We start from the raw sequence: 21418 nt of genomic DNA, 5'->3' as shown, positions 1-21418 counted from the left end.
TGGCAAGTAGTATTTCAAAGAGGCAGCAAAGAGAGAAAGTAGTATAAAGGAAATTAATAATTGTAGGTGACAGAGAATCTCTTATTTCATCAGCTTTAAGTGCATGATTAGATATTAAAAAGAGCTAGAAAAGCATTTAGAAGAAAAAAAAATAAGATGGTGTAAAACTGCCACCTTAAAAAAAGATATCACCCAAGATGAGTTTCCCAGACACTTTCCCCATATTTAAAAGTGCCACCCTTCTTATATCCTTTGGGCCAGATTGTGCCTGTTCCCTGTGTGGCTGCAAAAAGTGTCTGTGGGTGGGGAAGAGTGCTAGGTGGGCACAATCACAGTCCCCCTGTGCACCAGCCTGAGGAGCTGATCAAATACATGGATCAGAGCCTGCTGTAGCCCCTTTAGGTGTGAAGCAACAGGCTAATTTCTTCTGCAGGCCTGGGAGAACAATTCTTTCTGGAACTCTCCCTGGAATGGCTCAACTCCTCATCCCTTCTTACCTAGGTGTGAGCCTATCTAGGCATAGCTGAGCTCTTTAGGATGCTTGGTGTACTCATGTAGTAGATCCACTGAAACCAATGGGACTATTTGGTTGAGTAAGATGAGTGGGATTTGAATCAATTGGTAAAATTTTCAAAAACACCTGAGTGACTTAGGAGCCTAAGTCACATTTTTCCAAAAGTGATTCAGGAGCCTAAGTTTCATATAGAGACTTTGGAATTTTACTCCACTCCTGAGCCATTTAGTTGCTTTTGAAATTTTTACCCAACATGGCAAAATCAGACTAGACCAATTAGCAGAGAGAATAGCCACCTGCTTTTGTGAGACAAAGTAGATTATTCAAAAACATGTGCCTCAGATGCAGGACCCATTTCTTGGCCTAATCTTTACTTTTATAAAGTACTGTATTGATAGTCATCGGAGGAAAAATGACATATTTGGGGAGAGAACAATTTATGGCATCTGCCAACACTATTATAGTTAAACTTGCAGCAGCAATTTCAAAAATACAGTATACATAAAAAGCTTTGAAAAATATCATCTCAGCCCATCACTACTTTGTAGGGAAGGGGAAATGGATGAAATGACATTAAATACTCAATAGGTTTAAGATATTTGCTGGATCCCTTGGGGATGGGAAATGCCATTGGAGACAAATCTGACTAAGCTTGCAAAGAACAGCTGGATAAAAGACAATGGTGAGGTATGTACTGATCAGAACCAAGAAGAGAACTGAAGTCTTGAGGTGACACACACTGATAATTTCTAGTGCTGTTCCTGTCAGAAGAGAAGTGAAAAGTCAATGGTTTACAGATTGCTGCTGGTGATGTGGTCACAGCTACAGTAAGATTTGAACTTCTTATAATGTTTTGACATGACTGGTAGGATAGTAACTCATCAGAAAAATGAAAATTTGCCTAAAGTTGTAACAAATATCTTGTCCTCATTCACCATCAATGTAAAAAATTGTGCTTCAACTGCAGAACAGACCTGCCCCCACTTTTAGACCTGCCCACATGTGCATGCATACATACATACAAACACAGACGTACACATTCTCTCACTCTCACCCGCACACCTTTTACATTGCTACAACAGTTATTAATTTAGAGCATTTAGCACAGCTACTCTGACTGTATCTGTTAATGTCTGAAAAGTAACTGACATAACAAAGGTATTAAATGTAATCCCTGAATCTGGAAGTATGAAATACATGTTTAAACTGAACCATACAAAAGAAAGTCTTGTTACAACTTTTTTTTGCTACCAGATTTGTATTTTTTAAAAAAATCTGATTTCCAGCTGTATAATTTACGACGTAGCAGCAGGAAATACGGGTAATTAAGAGAATTAACATCTTTCATAAATTAGCCATATTAAAATAAGTATTTTATGAAGGCTGGAGGCAAACTCCAGGGATGGGGTGCCGTGTTATTACACTGCCATGCTGTTGGCAGGTGCTGCTAGTATTAATACCCTTCCTCCTCCCCATGGAGTAATTTGGGAAAAACTACATGTGGGGAACCTCATGCACTTTCCCTCCCACAGAGTCTTCTGTAGTGGCATTTTCTGAGGGTGGGGATGATTGAGCTTAAGCTGTTTAAACAGGTCCAGCTGTCTTACTCCTAAGTGGCCTGATCACGTCCCACCGCTGGAGCTATATAGGGTGTGAGAGAGAGTAAGATCTCCCCCCACCCTGTGGCCCCTGTGCAGCCTTTTTGCAGTTACTGCTGCAGCATGGGGCCGGGGTGAGTTGAGGGAGGCAAAAAATCAGCTAATTCTACACCCCTCCCTCCCCACTCTGCACAGGAATGGTCAGAGGCTTAACTCCACCCCATAATATGCCAGGCCCAGCCGGAGAGCAGTAGAGGGTTATCCCCAGGGAGCCATTTCTGCTTCACAGAAGAAAGATTCCTTCCTCCCCTGAGTTATCCCTGTGATGGCACAGCTATGCATTTCTCCTCACCCTGGGCTAAGAGCAAATGCTTAAACTAACCCTAAATTCTCTTTTTCTTGACTCACCACAATTTAAACATCTCAGTTCTCCAGTAGATGGTCTTGCTATTATAGTTTGCTTAATGGTAGAGCCCCACAAATGGGGGATTTCTCTAGCCTGCTGAACAACTTGCACATCTTATGAGGCATTCAGGATTCCTTCTGATCCAAGGGGAATTTGCCTGTCTGAAGATTCCCCTGGCATTCAGAAAGGGTAAGCTTACCAGCACGGGGATATGTTATCCTGTGAACTGCTTCCTCAGGGAGAAATGGGAGAACTCATCATGATCCCTGGTAGACAGCAGGAGAAATGTGAGAGTGCTAAGAGAGGTTAGGTGCAGAGGCCTTTTATGTTTCTTGTAACACTATATAAGCCTCACTTTTATGAAAAGTGGGTCAGTAATAAAATGAGGGCAGCCACGCTTTAAGGATATATCAGCAGTTCTATTAGAAGCCCCATTTTTTCCTGGCCACTCTGATTAAAACGCATACTTGGACCTGCAGTTTCCACATGAGCACAGGTGCAGCCCCTGAGGGGGACACATTTCCTCTCCCTGAATGTTTGACTATCCTGTGAATGTTCCCCTTAGAAATGCTGCAGGGCTTGTAGTTTCCCCATATCCTTTACCTTTTTTAATGTAATTGCTCGTCTGCTCAAGAGGCACCTTTATAGGAAACAGGACTCAGCTATAGACCATGTAATAGGACCTTGTGAAGCAGATTTGATCTGCACTTTGTCTGCCTTGGAATACTGCTTCTCTGTATACTTAGAGTACTGTTTCTTCAATGGACTCTGTAGTTCAGGATGGCACTGGAAATTTGAAAGAACAGAAGACCTTACACATATTTTGATTTGGCCTTGTATCTCCCAAAAATCTAAGTGACTGAAGAAGCCTGGAGATACATTATTAGTTTCTGATACCTCCACCTTCATTTATTAAATTGTTTTTTGTGGGGAAATTTACTGCTCAAGTGAAGAAGCCATTGGCAGAAGCTTGACAGGGCAGATTTCCTGTTTGTAATAAAGCTGTCATTGTTGCCAGGAAAAAAAATGCAATTCTTATTGAATATTTCTTTTGAGGAGAGGAAGGTTAGAAAGTAGCCTACAAATGTTCAGTCACAGGCACTGCAAATGAAGTTCAAAAGGTAGGGAAAGAATAAGTGCTATTGAGTGAATGGGTGAAAGTAGGAGCGGAGGGAGGCCAGTTGGCTGAGTAAGTGGTGCAGTTGTTTGCCTTTCGCTAGGAAATTATGGAAAGCCTGTAAAAATACTGTACCCTAATTCATGAGATACCATTCTTAGGAGCAGGAGTCAGAGGAAAGCTGTTTGGAACTGTGGTGAATTCAAGGTTACTGGGATGTAGAGGTAGGTAGTAGTACCCCACAGGGACCCTCCCTCCTCAACCTCCCAGGGATCCCCTCCTCCATGGATAGCGTCCACCAACCCACATATCCCCCCGTACGCCACGGTACTCCCCAGACCTCCACCCCCACGCATGGACTCACTCGCCTTCCCTGGCAATGCCTCCCAGAGACGCTCCCTCCACGCTGGATAGCGTTCCTCCCCGCCCCCATACCCTCCTGCAACCCTCAAGCCCCACACCCCCAGCCCCTCCCACGGGCCACAGCTCATCCTCGATTAGCCCACATTCCCCCCCACTGCGTGTCATCCCCGGATGCTGTATTGCTGTGCTTTTTGAACCTTGACTATCGCTTTATTGTTTTGTGCTTAAACATTTGCTAATAAAACGTTTTATTAGTTTCACTGCTGCTGTCACTCATACCTCTTGTACCTCCCTGCACTCCAGGAGGATTCACCTTCCTGGGAGGGATGGTTACGCTGGGAGAGGGTGGCCTTAATTTGGAGTTGTGGCTTCACAGAGGCTGAGGGGGTGCCCTGAATCTGTGTGGAGTAGCTGCCCTTGTTGTATAAGGATGTGGGGTGTGACTACAGAGACCAAGGGCCATTCTCCATTTTGGAAAACAGGGTTCTGGATTGCACGTGACAGATTACAGTCAACACTGGACTCGGGTTGCTGTTGTGTTAATTATATAATGTTTAAATAAACACTTTGTGCTAAATACAAGCTCTCTGCCCTTTAATAAGGAGAAAAACGCATGATCACGATCCTTGTCACCTTCTTGATGCCCCATTTTGGCCAGGATCACCCACAACGTTCTGAGCTGCAGACTCCTTTTGGCTATTTGACAATAGAGTAAGCTGCAGTATCCCTCATGGAGGGTTTTCCACTCCTATGGACCCAGTGTTCTGGATGATGCTGGCTGAAGTTGGAGTAAACCAGGGATAAATCTAGCCCAATGACCATCACCAAAATGGTACTCCTGTTGGATTTCTGCAACTGTATGTGGAGTCCTAGTACTGTTGCAGAATTCCAACAGGAGTGCTGTTTATTTCCTTAGGGTGTTGTAAGGAAACCACTGAATCACTGTTTTCTTCACCAGGCAGCACACGGTATATCTATATAAAACATGCCAGAAAAGGAGCAGAATCCAGCTGATAGTGTATAATGTGTGTTTTCAGTTCAACAGCACATGGCCCTTACCTATCAAATGAATGTATTCTGAGGGGAACTCTTGTCTAGCAGCTACTGACTTTACACTTGGCTTCTGCATCAATAGTGGATTGTTGTAGCTAAGGACCTCAAATTGTCATTGTTTAATATGCCATTGTGGGAGGAAAAAATTACCGCCTAGTGACCCTTGGTAAAGCGATGGTACCGTAGGCTACAACAATCCCTTCAGCTGCGGCTGCTTGTTATTTAGTCCCAAATTCTTTCCTCTGTGAGTTATTATTGCCTAAGTCCAAATAAAAGCCTGAGCTGTCACCTGGCTGTGTTAAGTGGTTTGAGAAAGATACATGATGCATACTGCGTTCCTGGTGCTCTGTAATCTGTTTGCGGGGTTGAAGGGTCACTTCTACCCCAGCACTCTGAAGTTATGACACCCATTTTACTTTGATAAATGATGGTCTTTCTGGGAAAGATGGTTGCTCCTCCATTTCACCCTGTGATTGAGGTATAAACTTCCTTTTAATAGTTGTGCGAATAGCAGAATATGGCCCTGTCCTAGGCTCTCCTGAACCAGTGACTCACGAAGCAAGTTCATCTGATTTTACCACATTAAATCAAAATGGCCACCTGGGCTTTAAAATTGCCAAACATATCCTGGCTCAACAACAGGTACTGTCAGAATTAGGACCCTGACCAGGCCAGGGTCAGGCTTCTTGGGTTACAGCAGGGGACATCCTTCCTCCTTGTCCCAATTTCACCCAGAACTAGCCACTGTAAGAAGCTTTTTGTCTTGCTTGCTGGGTTCTGATTGGCTTCTGCCTGCCCCAGCCCTTCTAGCTGCTGGAGGACCAGTCCTTGTGGGTTCTGCCTGATGCTGATCCTGAGTGGCCTTTCTTAGCAGTTCTTGGAGGACTGCTCTTGGTGCTTTTCTTCCTAAAATAACATCATCTTTGTGCAGGGTGTGCCAAGTTAGCAGGGCTTTTGCATTCAGTCTCAAAAAGCTCAGGTAGTAGCTTGCACCTGGGGAAAATTGCCTAGATCAAATTTGAGAGGAGGTCCAATAGTCTGTATATCCCTTAGGAAGGAAGTTTTCCCTCTTCTCTTTATTTTGCTTCTCTCTTTGAAGTGGAGTATCAGCATTTCTGGTGTAAAGCTGAAAAGCAGACATTCTGTTACCTAGCAGGTGAGTAATTGAGGTAACTGAAAGTGTATTATAAGCCCTGGTCCTGCCACAGTAGAAGTTATTTGCTTTACCTATGTTGCTAGGCTTGATTTGTCCAAGGCTGCTATTAAATTATTATTGAGCTAAATCATTAATAAAACTTAAAGATTACTGATTTTATTATTTTTAATCGTGAAAAAATTAAATAAGGCAAAGAGATTTTTTTTTTTAAATGAAAAATAAAATGTTTCAGGTTGAATCAGTGATGAAAGAATGGAATTGATTTTTGCAGCTAGATTTATTGCATCATGAGTTGTATCTTCAGTGAATGTTCCATTATGTTGTTTCATTCATGGGTCTGGGCAGGATGGAGACAGGAGAAGAACAAATATTCCACATTTATACTCCTTTTTGGAGCAGCTAAAAAGGGGAAATGGCTTCATTTCTGAAGATTTGAGGGTCAGTTTGGAAGTGTCAATAAAGATTTAAAAAGAGACCAAGTTTCACCCCAAGAGATTTGAGGGAATCCAAAAGTCTGATTTTATTGTGTTCACATAAAAATACTACCTTGGTTTTATGGTAGATAATACATGCTGTGATTGCTTTTCATTAGTTTTATGATGGACATAACAAAACACAAGTAAGGCTACCAAACTTCCTTCCAAAATATTTACGAGGCTCTTGCTGTATTGGGAGTTTGGGTAAGGTATCCTTTAAATATAACCTCGTTATCTAGTCATCTTTTAGAAAGGGATCTCTCTTAGAATATTTTCTTTCTTTCTAAAATGCTGCTAAGCCAGACAGGCATTTCTTTAGGGTTTAATATTGGATGGAAACCTCTATGCTGTTTTGAAAGCAAGAACAGATTGCCTGGGGAGCGCGGGGGAAGTGTGTGTGTGTGTGTGTGTGTGTGTGTGTGTGTGTGTGTGTGTGTGTGTGTGTGTGTGTGTGAGAGAGAGAGAAATCTCTCTCTATTATCTTCCTATGGCTAGCAAGCTTATCTCTTCAACGATTAGAAGGATCTAACTCTGAATACTGCAGATTGTGTCGAACAACCTTCAGTAACAGGTTTTTAGCTTAAATTCAGCATCTCAGATACTGTTAGGTTTCCTTAGTCTGTGCAACTAATCTGTTAACTAGTTGCTGGATTTAACTAGATTTAATGAGGGGCCCCAAATGTTCTGCTTCCTCCAAAGCAAGGCAAACTTCAGCCATGACGTAAGTAATAGTATTTTGCATTTCTACAGCACCTTCCAGTTGAAGATCTCAATTGAATGCTCTACAAACGTTAATTAATTGCACTCTACTATATAAATACTATTAACCTCAATCTACAAATGGAGAAACTTAGTTGCACTGAGGTTTAGTTAACGGGGATAGGGATAGAACCCAGGCTGGCTAACATCGCATTCTGTTATTAAACTATAAGACCATATTTTTTTCTCCTAAAGTAGACCATTTAAATCATGACCTGTCAACCAGCCCTTGCTGTACGCTGTCAGGATGCAGCAAAAGAGGAGGTGGAGGAGATGTCTCATTTTTGTAATAGGACAACATGGGGCCTGAAGAGGGACATGTGTCTTGTCCCATCCTCACTCAAAAGCTTTTGTTAAAGCATGAAAGCCTGCATTGTTCCATGCTTTGTCTTTTGCTGCTGATTGCCACAGTGATGTGCTGCCAATATCTTAACAAAGACTTTCTCAAAATGTGTCCCGTTAACTTGTGTGAAGCCTTGGGTACAAGGAATGCCTGTATTCACAGAGAATGGGGACTCTATTCATGTCTTTTCCCTTGTAATCCAGAATGCACTCTGCTAACCAGTCTACAGCTGGGGATGGGATGGCAGCACCACTGAACAGTCTAATACAGATGAGCTGCACTTGCTGGGCAAACTTAGATACTTTGTTCCTGAAAAATATACTTAGTGTGTTGTTGCTAGATCACAGGATTTGACTTGGCGGGGAGGAGAGGAAATGCTGGAAGGGTTACTGCAGGTGTTTGCCCTGTGAATTTTTGTTTTTTAAATATCTGACACCTCATGTGTTCCCAAAGGCAAAGTATTTTCTTCTCAAATATATATATTTTTAAATCCCACGTATGAATGTCAGGTGGGCAGGGATAATTTAGCACCACCTGAAGAGGAGGATGACATGCACCAGTGGGCAGGAAATCCCCAGCTTGTTCTCCGTGTAGTACAATAATTTTGACAGGAGAGTCATGTGGGATTCCTCCAGTTCACCACTGTAGCCAGGACCAATACAAAGGCAAATGCAGTAACATTAGCTTTAAATCAGTTGTTTATAGATTCCTAGATCTGAATTACCTGTGTCCTTTACTCTCATGAACAGGCAGCTTGACATCAGTAAGTGTGAGTGAGGGTTCGCAAGACTGGTCTCCTAGTCCAGACACAGTGGTCCGAATTCTCAGCTGTGCTGTAGCCCCTTTTCACCACTCCTGTGGTATAAAGGGGCCTGATTCCCCCGCTCAGCTAGCAGCTTCCTGGGTACAAAGTGATCCTGTGAGTAGCTAGGCAGTCATACTTGGGAGTGTCGGGGGTGGGGTGCTGATCATGGAATGGCCCATAGTCAGCTATGGGATGGCACTATAAATTCAAGAAGTGCTTGGACTTACACTGGGGGACAGCCACCCAAGTCCCCAGCCAGATCCAAAATTGGTGGGTGGGGGGCTCAAAAGTGTCATGAGACCCCCTTTGCCCTTCATCTCCTTGTGCTGTATACTGGCCTGGGGTTCTAGAGTTTCTGGTGGGTAGGTGGATGAGGCTGGAATTAACAAACTTATACCCTAGAAATAGATGACCTATAAATATCACCAGCAGTTTGTTTTGTGCAACAATTGATGAAAGGGGTGTGTGCAGGTAAGGTAGGAGAGCAGTTAACTGCTGCCTATCCTACAGAATCTGGTGCTAATCACTGTACAGATGTTTCACAGTTGCACTTTTGAACAGCATTACCACCCTTTTAGCATGGCTAGAGCACTGGACTGGGACTCAGGAGATCTGTGTTTTGTTCCTGCCTCTGCCAGTGGCCTCCTGGGTGAACCTGGGCAAATCACTTCCCTTCCTGTGCCTCGGTTTCCCCCATCTGTAAACTGGGCATAGTAATACAAGAAATGAGGTAAGAGCTATGTATAAGTAGTAGTAGTAGTACTGATGTAGTGTTACCAAAAGCTTTACTGAAAATCCTGAAAAATGGTGTTCATGTACACGTGTATAAACAAAACACCTTTGTAGTTCACAAAAGGATATGTAGCTCCTCAGCTCAATGGTATTTGTCTCCTCTATCCCATCCCCTGCATAATATGGTATCACAGAAACTCAGAATTTAAAATATTTCTGTTATTTCCAGCTTTTTATTAAATCCCTTTGATATATATTTTAGTATAAGAAAAAGTGACTTGGTAAGTAGTGGTTGTTTAAGACCTTTGTTTTTATGTATTAAAAGGAACCAACATTCCACTTGCTGATTCAGTGTGTATATGGGGGGGGGGGGCATTCTCTTTTCAAAGTCATCCCATGTTTCCCGTGAGCATTTTAAAGTCTTGGTGTGAGGAACTTGGGCACACTTTCCTGTTTTTTTAAAAATGATGCATTGAAGCCAGTATACAAAATGTCCAATCAGATTTTGAAGAAATATGAGGGCAGACCTCGCAGGAAGCATCCAGAATCGGTTTGATACTCTTTATTTCTAACATTTTCTTTGTGCTGTTAGCAGTCACAGCTCTGCATTCATGTACATCCAGGACCTCCCTACTCTTAGTGTTTCCATAATGGTAGAGACTGTTTAGCTATAGTTTATCTACCGATGAGTTGAAGGATATTTTCTGTCTGTCACAATTTTTGAGACAGTAAAATCGATATTTGTGGCACAGTTGGCTACAAGTGCCTCTTGTCAGCCACACCATCCTGCTCTTTGGGAGATCTGTTAAAGCTAAAATAAATTTATTGCACAGACTGTGGAAATCCTTATCTGGATCATGGAAGTATATGGAGAAACTACAATTTCAAATTGCGACTGAGATTTTAGGTGTATGGGGTGGAAGATGCAAGGTGAGGTTAGGGTTAGGTGTGCTCTCCCATCCTCAGCAGATGACCACTCCAGGAGATGACAACTTATTTCTGTTGAGTAATTGGGAGAGGTAGGGCACAGTTATGGGGAACTCACTCATTGCATAGCTTGGCTTGTGAAGGTCCCGAGAAGCACAAGGTGACTTGACTATTGTGTGGAAGAGTATTAGATGTCACAAGGAAGGTGGACACTTTGTAGCTTTGTATACTGTTAGAGAATAATGTTTGATAGTAGTGCATGGTAGAAATGCAGGAGACATCTAATAGAAAACTATTAAGTGTTGTTAATAGTAGTATAAAAATTTAAATCTAATGCCCTAGCAATAGTCTTTGAAGAGTGCTACTCATTCCATACACTAGATCAGCAAGACGGGGTCCAATATGTGGATGCGAAGATTGTGCAGAGCATCCTCTGCTCTTTACACTGACTCCCCTTAGACTATAAAATCAAATTCAAGATCCTTATCTTCAAGGCGTACAATTGGCTGGGCCCAGAATGTCCAAAAAGAGGCCTAAAGTTGAGGGATGAGGTCTGTCTCCTTGGACATAATGGAATTAACCACCCCAAGGATAAAGCTTGTTTGTGCAAGAAACAGTTTTCTGATGGGTCAGTCTAAAACTGTGGAACGAGCTTCTGCAGGATCTAAGAACTACCACAGATCTTATGATTTTCCATTCCAAGTGCAAGGCACACTTCTTCAGCCTTGCCTTCAGTAATTAAAACACATGGCACCACAGACATAAAATACATATTTAAAAATCCCTCATATAATTCCCCTCCTTCCTCTCCCTTCTCCACCCAGGGAGAAAGATAGGACTGAACTGGATAGATTCTAGTTGCATTGTGCACTTAGTGCACTTCTAGAAGATACTATGGTGATGATGGTAGTAGCATAGGAACCAGAGTAGAACAGAACAGAATAGAATCGACATTGGACACTAGAAAACCTTTTGTGGAAGGAAGATGCTCTACCATAGAGGAAACCAATTGCTAGCAATAGCCATAGCAAATGGGGAAACTATGCTTTGGGAGGGACCTAGCAGTGCAGAGGTGCACCTCAGGTAGGCATGCAAAAACTCTCTGTGATTGTGGGTGCTAGGAGGAAAGAAAAGAAGGAAATTTGTTAGGCTGTGTATGAGGTACCATAGGGGATTATGAGGTACTGACATAAGTCCAAGCAAAAGCAGAATTTCAGACTTAAAATGAAAAATAGTCAAGCTTCTTGTGCTGGGCTGCTCAGTAAGGGCCTGATTCAGCTTCCACTGAAGTCCAAGGGAGTCTTTCAATTGACTTTAGTAGGAGCTGAGTCAGGTCCTAGTGAAAAAGCATCCGTTCTTCTTGGCACCTAGCAAAAAACATTTCCTTCTTGTCCTCTGCACAGTTAAAATCATCAACATTCATTGAACCCAGAGAGACTTCAATGGGATTGAGATTCTACTGGACAAAATTGCCTTGTTTGCCTTGATAGACTTTTCATTTACACAGGACAGCAGATCATGCTAACAGGAGAAAACAATTACTATATTGGGACATCAGGAGAGAGAGAAATCCAATGGTATTAAAAACCCTCTCGGAAAACCAATGAAAATTAGGCTGAGTAGCTATAACATTGGTTTCCAAGAGACTTAATAAATACCCACTTGGACCCCGAATGACACTTTCCTTCATTTCTCAAATTGTTTGGGCTGTTATAAAACGAAATGTCACCGGAAATATCTTGTTACATTTTGAATATTAGTGATAATCCAATTCACATTTGCCCTGAATAAAATGTGGGTTCTCAGTACCAGTACAGTACTTGCTGATCTTTGTGGTTGTTTTCACTCGTAAATAAACGTAGGCTAATGTCGTTGTGCCCTGCTGTGCTGAAACCGAGCAAGGATAATGGTTTACACTTTCCCCTCCAAATGGAAGAAAGACCACAGACGTAATTGAAACTTACAATGTCAGGGGGTAATTTTATCCCATTACTTTTAATGAAAATGAGGTGAGGGCTGAGCAAGAATGCTGCAAAACAGCACCATGGAAGCAATAAGCTCGTTCACTGAGCTGCAAAAGTGTGCCAAATGTACCACTCCTCTTCCCCCCCTCCCCAAAAAAAGTTAGCTCACATTGCGGAGGAGCTACATCCAATGAGCCTTATCTCTTTCTGTCCTCAGATCTCCCAGCTGATGACAGAGACTGGCCGAGAGGGGCTGACTGAAGCAGCGCTGAACCGCTACAATGCAGATAAGCCCTCCTTGTATAGCTTCCCTGGTTCCCAGAGTAGTGCCTATGTTGCCAGTGACACATCAACGGGCACCTCAGTGGCAGCCTCTTTTTTTGCCAGGTAAGAGAGACTTTCCAGCTGTTCTCTTCCCCGGTGGTTTGGAATGCATGGATCCAGCTTCAGTTTGTTGAAAGCACTGGTGTAAATGCAGTAGAAAAGGGTTGATTTGGGCATCCTCCTGCACTGGAGTGCCGAGCTGGATAATTGGGATCCAGGATACAGTAGGTTTTTGAATGTGCGTGTTCCATTGCTGTATGAACTTTTATTTGTAAAAGATGAAATAGAATTAATACATTTCTTCCTGTTTGTATTGGGCTGTATAATCTGCGTGACCAAAATGGCTTGTGTGAATGTGGGTGTCATGAGGTAATAGAAGGGTCTCCGCAGCATGCCTCAGCTTATTGAGTTGCCAACTCTAAACATCCTCCTTTTTTCAACAGAGAGAATCTCCTTAACAGGCAGTATGGTGAGCATACTTCTAGGGTCAGGAGACCTGGAGTTTAGTCCTATGTCTGCCCCAGACTTGCTGTGTAACTTTGAGCAAGTCACTTAACCTGTCCGTCCTTCAGTTTCTTCTTCTATAAAATGGGGATAATAATGCTTGTTCACTTTTGTAAAGTGCTTTGAGATCTCAGGTCTTTTAAAACACTACAGAACTCCAAAGTAGTAGTATTACTTTTGATTTTTTTTTTAAATTTTCAGTAGGCTCCTGAACAGGGAAAACAGCATATCCAAGCAATTTTCTGAAATGAATTGTACAGCTGGCTGAAGAACAGCAATTCTGTTTCATGGCAGCTTTTTAGGTTTTGAAATTTGTTTTTGTTCCACATTGGAATGAAAACAAAGCCTTTTGAAAGTTTTTATGGGAAGTAGAATTGTTTCAAAACGTTCATTTTCAGATCAGAAGGGTCAGGTTTCTGATTCAGATCATTGTTTCTGTCTATGTCTTTCTCTCTGGAATTGACCACAGAGTCCATGCTAGACCTCAGAAATCTTCCCATTGAAAATTTAGTTGAAATGGATATATTTCCGGAAAACATTTTGGTTCTGACAAAAAAAAAAAATTAATAAAAAATCTTATAATCAGCTCTATTGAATTGTTAACAAGAATTGCTTATTAAATAGGCAAACAAGCTTGTAAATGAAAAGGATCCTGGCCCACCATCAGAATTGGCAAGATTTTTGAAAACTAAAAGCTCCTACTGATAGAACAATAAATTTGTGTGGCCAAATGAACCCCTGAAGTTATTACATTGAAGTATTAAGAGTTGTATCATAAGGATTTTGTCCCTTAGTTCTGAAGTGTGTTTCATCCAGGGATGGTTGAATTGGTTTGGCTAAAGTAAGAGCTCACTTGCATCTTCACTCATAATTCAAACGAAAAAAAAAAACAACAAATTGCTGTGGAGAGGCAAAAAAGTTCTGATTTTTGTTTTGTTTTGTTCTATTTAATGCACTTCTGTAACAAGTGGATTTATTTGGGAATAGACACAGAAATAGTTAAATACTATGAGGTCGGATGTTCTCACAGTATTTCCAACATAACTATGGTCACTTCTTGTGCGACATCTGAATCTCCAATGTTTGAGTGAACTCCAAATGAGTAACCAAACTGAACTTCTGAACCCTTTGAACCCCTGGAGGTCCAGCTGTTGTTAATGCAATATGATTCTCTTTCTTTTTAAGGAAAAAAATATTTCAGGTTTCTGAACTTTGAAAACACTACGAGTGGGGGGAAAAAAAGAAATTCCTTTTACTTTGTGTTCCTTCTCATAGTGAAGGTTATACATATTGAGCCAATGTCACTCAATACATTTCATTTATGACAAAAGTTGGATTAAAAGCAGCATTTAATAGGAACCATTGTACACTGCATTTACCTCAGAACTGGGAAAGCTCTGCCACTTTCCCATTATAAGTGTGGTGTTGCAAAGTTGAGCATGGCAGGATGACAGTGATCCTGATTTGCTGTCATTTTCTACTTAATCACAAGCAGTTTCAATGAGATTTGCTGAGCCTGCTTACATGGTAATATCCAACTGGAGTGCAGATTTGGATCAGTTCTTATTTCAGTGGGACTGACTTAAGTAGATTTATGAAGATGGATTTGCCCCATTTACTAAGCATTCACTAACTGTTCACGTTGAGAGGATTTATTTTCTCCGAGTAAATTTCACTGAAATGCAGGAAATTAATGAAACTTATTCAAAACCCATAGTGCAAATCACAACATTTAAAGTGGAGCCAGTGGAAAGTTCTTGTTAGTCTCCAGTTCATGGTATGAACTTTTGGATAGGATATGCTTGTCAGCCAGAAATCACAAAAAGATCCCACATCTTTATGTTGGCTCTCTTTTTTTTAAAGCACACTTTGCATGACAAAAGTGAATGCTATATAAAGACATAATATCTTCACACACAAAGCAGTTCTGTTCTGCACTTCCAGTTGTCTCGTATGGAATGATGGCTAAGACAAAAGTAAAGTAATTGTTTTACTTGAACTAAGAGGATCCACAACTCGTGCTTCCAGAGTGTAGGGGCCTGATTTTCCCCTGCCTTGCACATGGTGTGGATAAAATGGGTATATGAGGGTACCATTAAAATAATAGCATTTTACATCTTCCCTGCACTTTGCACAGGTGTAAATTATTACAAGGTGCCAGGCAGTGAAAAATCAGACCCTCTTTTGTACTGCAGTGTGATGACATGAAGTAGCCAGAATTCCAAGCCTTCTGTTTCCTGTTTAAAGGTGATGCTTGGATAGAGCAATAATTGTCCATTCTGTTCAGTTGATTTGACATATGTTACTGTACAGACAACAGTAAATTCAAAAACTGCCTGGGCAATTTACTAATTTAAGTCTGGAGAAGAAAGGAGCTCTGTAGAAGCTGCTTTTTCCAGTCTAAGTAGTGACCTATGGTATTTACCCTGAATAAGCAGGATGATTCTGTGGCTAAATGCACTCCTGAATTCACATGCCACACACTATTGTAATAATCTTTGAACCCCTTGTGCCTTGTGAGGTATCATTTGAAAACCAATAGCTCACTGGTCAATAACATCATGGTAAAATGTACTTAGCAACATTATATATAAAGTTAAGAAGGTAAGCTGAAATCATGGCTGAAATGCATTTACCAGGCAAGTCAGGGGAGGAGGTAAACCTGTTCTTCAAATACAAAGGAGAAGCTGATGTCTCTAGCCAGGTGTAATCAAAGGTGATGGGCAATCACCTGCCAAGTGGTCATTCTTTGGCAATGAAGAGGGGCAGGAACATATAATCAATCTGCATTTTATAGAACAACAACATGGAACCTCTTTCACCAGGAGCCTCCATGTCTCTGCCCTCACAGTGGGAAAGAACTTTATCTAGGGCTAACACTCAGAAAAATGCATTTCAAAGGGTAACTGGACTATAAAACAGAGGGATGAAAACTCTCCAGGGATTCTCTTCCTTTCTCTCACTTTCTCTTTTACCCAAGAAGACAAAGGAACCAGCGCTTTGACTTTGGAGTGTGTGTGTGTGGTGGGGAGGGGGGGGGGGATTCTGGCTGCAGAATTTGGTCAGCCCTGTTGCTGGGAATATGTGGTAAGGATTTTTCCTTGAACCAAATCTAATTTAAGTTTTAGCTACTAGAAAGTGTTTTATCTTTATTTCTCCCATAACCATTTCTGACTTTAATAATGAGTTGTACTCACTTAAATATGTTTCTTTGTAGTTAAATAAACTTGTTTTATTCTTTATTCAAAACTAATCCAATGTTGTGTTTAAACTGACCAGTTTGGTAACTCCAGTTAAAGTAGCAAGTTATTGAATATTGACCCCTTACAAGGGCAGCAGACCTATAATATCTGACCTGTCCAGGAGAGGGCTGGGCAGTTGCAGAACACACGTTTTGGGGAAATTCAGAACTGGGACTGCATTTGGCCCCTGTAAGTATTAACCAAGACTTGTGGAAACCAGAGTGTGGCTGGTGTGTTGCTGACAGGCTGCTGGAGCCATTGTTTCTGGATCAGGTCTGCAATTATCCACGACTATTCACAGGCACTCAGGATGTGACCTGCAACCTGTTTGACTGTGAGCAACCCAGGTTGGGAGCTGTAACAGCAAAGCTTTGTGAGGCATCAAGGTGACAGGGCTGGTGGTGACACAACCCCTCACTAGTCTGGACTGCACCCTGGAATGTGACAACATCTCAAATGATACTGGCATGTACAACTGATCCCTTTGGAGGTGACACAAATGACTTGAAATGCTTTAGGATGAAAGACGACACAGGTTAAGAATTTTTGACTGAAGTTTCTTGAAATTCAGATAGAAACAAACTGTAGCAGGATCAGAGTAGGCTGAGAACCTCTGAGCCCTTATCTTTTCTGATCTTCTTAAGCAGCACTATTATTACAGTGATCTTCACTAACTTTAGTGTAAGGCCAACTGCCAACTTTGGGACTCTTCTGAAGACTGCAATGACTCTTGGCTTTCTGACAAGCCTGGAGACTTGTCAGTCATCTCAATATGTGACTGTCATGTTTAATGTATATATGATTGACAGGTTTCCAAGCCAGGTAAAAGGCCCAAAACTTACATCTGCCATGAATCGTCATTTGCCAAGGTACTGCAGCAACAGCCATTCCAGTGCTCATGTTAGATCCAAAATGGCCATGGGAAACGTAGTGACTGTTTTACAGGAACTAAAATGGAAAATTGCCAAAAGTACTGTGCTGGCAAAGTCAGGACATACCAGATGATGCAGATATAAATAATGCATTCCAGACACCAAACAATGGTCTTGGTCTAAGGGCTGAATTCAACTAGAGGTACTATTCAGCTGCTTGTGCCAAACCTACCAGATCTCCTTCATTTTAAGGGACATCACTAGTTTTAATCTCAAAGATACCTTGTGTTTCATGCAAATTAGGTGTCTCCTCACTACGTGCTGTTACAGTAGACCCTCAAAGATACGACCACCTCGGGAATGAAAGTTGTTCGTAACTCTGAAATGTTCGTAACTCTGAACAAAACATTATGGTACAGGACCCTGCAGTCAGTGTCTTCCAGCTGGGAGAGATCTCTGCAAAGGTGGTACCTGGCAGCAGTGCCTGGTTTGTAAGCAGCTCCCTGCCCTATTCCTATTTCTTGCCTTTGGGCTGAACTGGGAAGGGAGGGGGGGACCCGTCCTGCACCCTTGGCACTACAAGCCCCAGCCCTCAGTCGCCTCTTCCCAGGGCTCGCTCTGCTCTGCGCTGCTCGCCAGGCTCCAGAGGCAGCATGTGGCAGGGAGTTGGTGCCAGCTGGCTGCCAGCGCCCCTGCCCCTTGCATTCCCAGAGTGCAGGAGTGCAGCCACAGGCAAAGCTTAGGCTGCATCTGTGCACAGGCTGTGGCTCTTTAAAACATTTCCAGAGCGCAGTGTGCAGGCAGCAGCTCTGAGCCTCAGACTCAGGCTCCCACTCTAGCTCCAGGCCAGATTTTGGCTACAACTGTAGCAGCTCAGTAGATCCCTGTGGCAGGCTGCAGCTTCTTTCCCTTGGCTGCTTGTCCCTCTCTTAACAGAGAGTAGTGGTGAAAACAGCTTCCTCCTCCCAATGGGGTTCAGTGGAAGGTGGGGGGAACACAGCACCCTTGGCTTACAGGAAACACCACAGACCCCAGGCTGCTTCAGTTCTGCATGCTGACCTTTTAAGTATAGTACTGTATTTGCTTTCTTTTTTTATTTTTTATTCCACTCCACTGCTGCCTGATTGCTTATTTCCGGTTCCACATGGTGTTCGGTTGACCGTTCAGTTCGTAACTCTGGTGTTCGTATCTTTGAGGTTCTACTGCACTTCACCTGTGATGTAAATAACTTGTCATGAAACTGAGGTTCTAGGAAGAATTGCTGATGCTAAAAGAATCAATCCCACCGCATTTTAGATTTCTTGCACGAATACTTTTTTTGGTCACTCGTTTTGGGTCTTTGTCACATGCCACCTCTCACATGTGGGCCATGCATGGTGGTTGAGAGGTGGGGTTAGCACAGGCCTCCTACTGGGCCAGGATTCAGGAGAAAGTCAGCACCGTCTATGGCCGAGGAATATGCCAGTGCTGCCTCCTACAAAATAATCAGGAGGAAAACCACCTCCTGGTTGGCCCCTTGGTTCTCTTCATGGAGCTCCCAGGAAGCCAAAGGAGCATGACAGTGCTAAGCATTAATAAGATTCAAGCAAGAACAATCTTTCAGGGCCAGCCTCCCTAGCCCTTCTGTCACCCATTGACTTCTGTGGGAATTGAGCTCGGCCTATAATGAGGGTATGGGGGAAACTTCTGGGACTTATCTCTGTTCCCCTTCAGACAGAAGGCTTTATATGCTCATCTGGCCTTCCCTGCTTTGCATTATATAGCCAAGCATCACATGGTGAGCTATAGGCAACCTTGCTAGTCATTTAAAATATTAGGAGAACAGCAAGGATGAGGGATGGTACCAAAATTTTCCAGTGGTTCTCCCAGCATTGGTCTGTCACCAAGGTCCTGATCTAGCCCCTCATTTGCCATATTGCACTGGGTGGGTTACTCTTGTGTGAGGGATCGACCCGCCTTTTCAGGAAGAGAGTGAAAGCATGAACCCTGATTTCTCTTGAGACTTGAAAAATGGTAACAATTTAACTGTTTTTGTGATTGTGAAGGTTGTTTTCTGTCACTGGCCAGGAAATATAATCAAATGTCTTTAGCAATAACAAGCTCAATCTGAAAGCTGATATTACTGTATTCCGATTATTTGAGCCTGCCGGGAGAGCAGAGACGCCTGAAAATGTGTCTTGGGGAACATTTTCTATGCTTTTCCAATATTTGAGTAGCAAGCAGAGGCCACACACCACTGTACTCATAGATGCACCAGGAAATGTTTTTCAGTTTAAAATACAGAAATGTCCAGATTTTTGAAATATTTATTATTTTGGGAGGAAACGATAATAAAAATCCTAGCTTCAGACGTAACAGACGTGCAGCTACTCAGCATGGGATGTGCTCCAGTTACAGTTGCCTCCTCTCTTGGAAAAACTGTTAGTAACCCTGTCTCTCTCATGCACTCCCCATGGCTCTCTGGTGTGACAGTTTGGGGAGGGGAGGATCTGATGCAGTGATGGGACGGAAGGGGCTACTGAGGAATGCCTTCTTAACATTCTGCCACCACATTGAAGGGAAGTTGGAACGATTTCCTTTCTACTGTTGGAATCCATTCCCTTTCTGACCTGCTACATTTTATATAGGGTCTGGAGCTTAAAGGAAGAAATATTTGATGGAGCATCTTCTTAAAGTATCCATTGAGCTGGTATTCAAAAAGCATTAGAGGCCACTGGGTTCTTGAGGTGGTTAAAGCTCAGAAGATCTACTTCATTTTGAGCACTAGTGCTTAGTGTATTTATTATGCACATAAATGATTATTTTACTCATGCTCTGCTTTTAGCATTATCAACTCTTTTGGTGTTATGACAGGTTTCATGATATTTGGTGTTTTTCTTAAAGCTACAGTGTGCTTATGTGAGAACCGTAGTTTTCACCGAAGAAAGAAACAAAGTATGGTTCTAGCCCTCCTGCTTGTGGAGAAAAGCTGAAAATATGAACACTGAAGCCTCAAAAACCAGAAGGCAAATAAAAAGAATCCAATGTTTATTAATTTAATTTCATATCCTGCAAGAAGGTGTTTACCACTAACAAATGCAGCAAAGGTGAAACTGAAACAGAAGAGGTAGTTGCCTTGGCAGCAGTAGAAAGGAAGGGGGAGAAAGAATGGGCCAGAGTATGTTTGGTCATATTCCTTTTGGGGCAGCGTTCTCTCCCTTGTTGGGAAAAGACAGGGTATAAACTTCATAAGGTCAGCAGAAACTCCTTGTTCAATTCTGTATGTGCTGTTTGAAGGGTGTGCTCTTAGCAGCTTGAATTTTTTTTAAATTGGCTAATTGCGGATCATTCAGGTTGACCATACCTCTTTAAACTGTTTTGAGGCTTGGTTAAAATGGACCCGTTGCTGAAAGCTATTTCAAGCAATGTTTCAGTTTCCTGGTATAGACAAGGTTTTAAAAGTATCAAATGCCAAAAGAAAGTGCCAATCTCAACAGTTTTGAGGGGAATTATTTTTGAGGCTTAAGTGAATACATGTTTTGGTTTCTTGCTGTCCAAACTATGCAGTTCCTAACAGAATTTCCTTTCATTCGTTGACCAAGCTATACCTAACGGTTAAATTGTGGGTTGTGTTTTGGACATCTGAAGGAATATGTGTTAACAAATGCTGCCAGTGTTTGCACTCTTCTCTCCTTAGCACATCGCACAAGACATGTATAAAATGGGGATTATTAGGATTAAAAAACCATAAACTGTCTGTCTGTGGGAGTGTTGGCAGCAAGTTAAAAACTTCTGTAAATCATTTCCACAGATATTTATACTTTAAAGCCCAAGCAGGGAGACCTGCAATCACAATGATCTCAGTCAGCCTGAAAAGTTATGGGCTACATTTTAAAAAGTGGCCTCTAATTTTGGGTGCCTCAGGTTTTGGATTTAGGGGCTGATTTTTCCAAGGTGATAAGCAACCTTTGACCTGTCAGGAAGTCAGTTCTGTGTTCTCTGCATGTCAGTCTGTCAGTGGGTAAACTGAGGCACAACACATTAGAGGCCACTTTTGAAAATGAGTGCTTATGGGCCAGCTTCTCTCCTGTGCTGAGATCCACTTGACACAGGAGTGGGGGTATTTGTGGCCATCAGAGAGCCAGTTACAATTTCTTGATTCTTGACAAGAGGCTGCTGCAACTTAAAGGTGATCATGGACCTTAGGTGACCATACACCAGCTGTGAACTGATCTACTGGATGTGCACTCCTCCTACCTCCTTTCCCATCATGTGCTCAGCCTC

At 42.3% G+C, this 21418-nt stretch overlaps 1 protein-coding gene across 1 annotated transcript in view; it reads left to right on the top strand.

Moving 5' to 3' along the window:
• KIF26B (kinesin family member 26B) overlaps window positions 1–21418 on the top strand; it is a 405278-nt gene that overhangs the window by 156740 nt on the left and 227120 nt on the right. The window contains exon 4 of the mRNA XM_067555243.1: window positions 12431–12600. Coding sequence (XP_067411344.1) covers window positions 12431–12600 — 170 coding nt within the window. The remainder of the gene's footprint in view (window positions 1–12430; window positions 12601–21418) is intronic.

The sequence above is a fragment of the Emydura macquarii genome, unplaced genomic scaffold, assembly GCF_026122565.2.
Source record: "Emydura macquarii macquarii isolate MOO-44397 ecotype Brisbane River unplaced genomic scaffold, CSIRO-AGI_Emac_v2 contig_1597, whole genome shotgun sequence".
In the NCBI taxonomy this organism is placed as follows: Eukaryota; Metazoa; Chordata; order Testudines; family Chelidae; genus Emydura; species Emydura macquarii.
The sequence above is the reverse complement of the archived record's forward strand: the minus strand, read 5'-3'. Positions and strand labels throughout refer to the sequence as shown.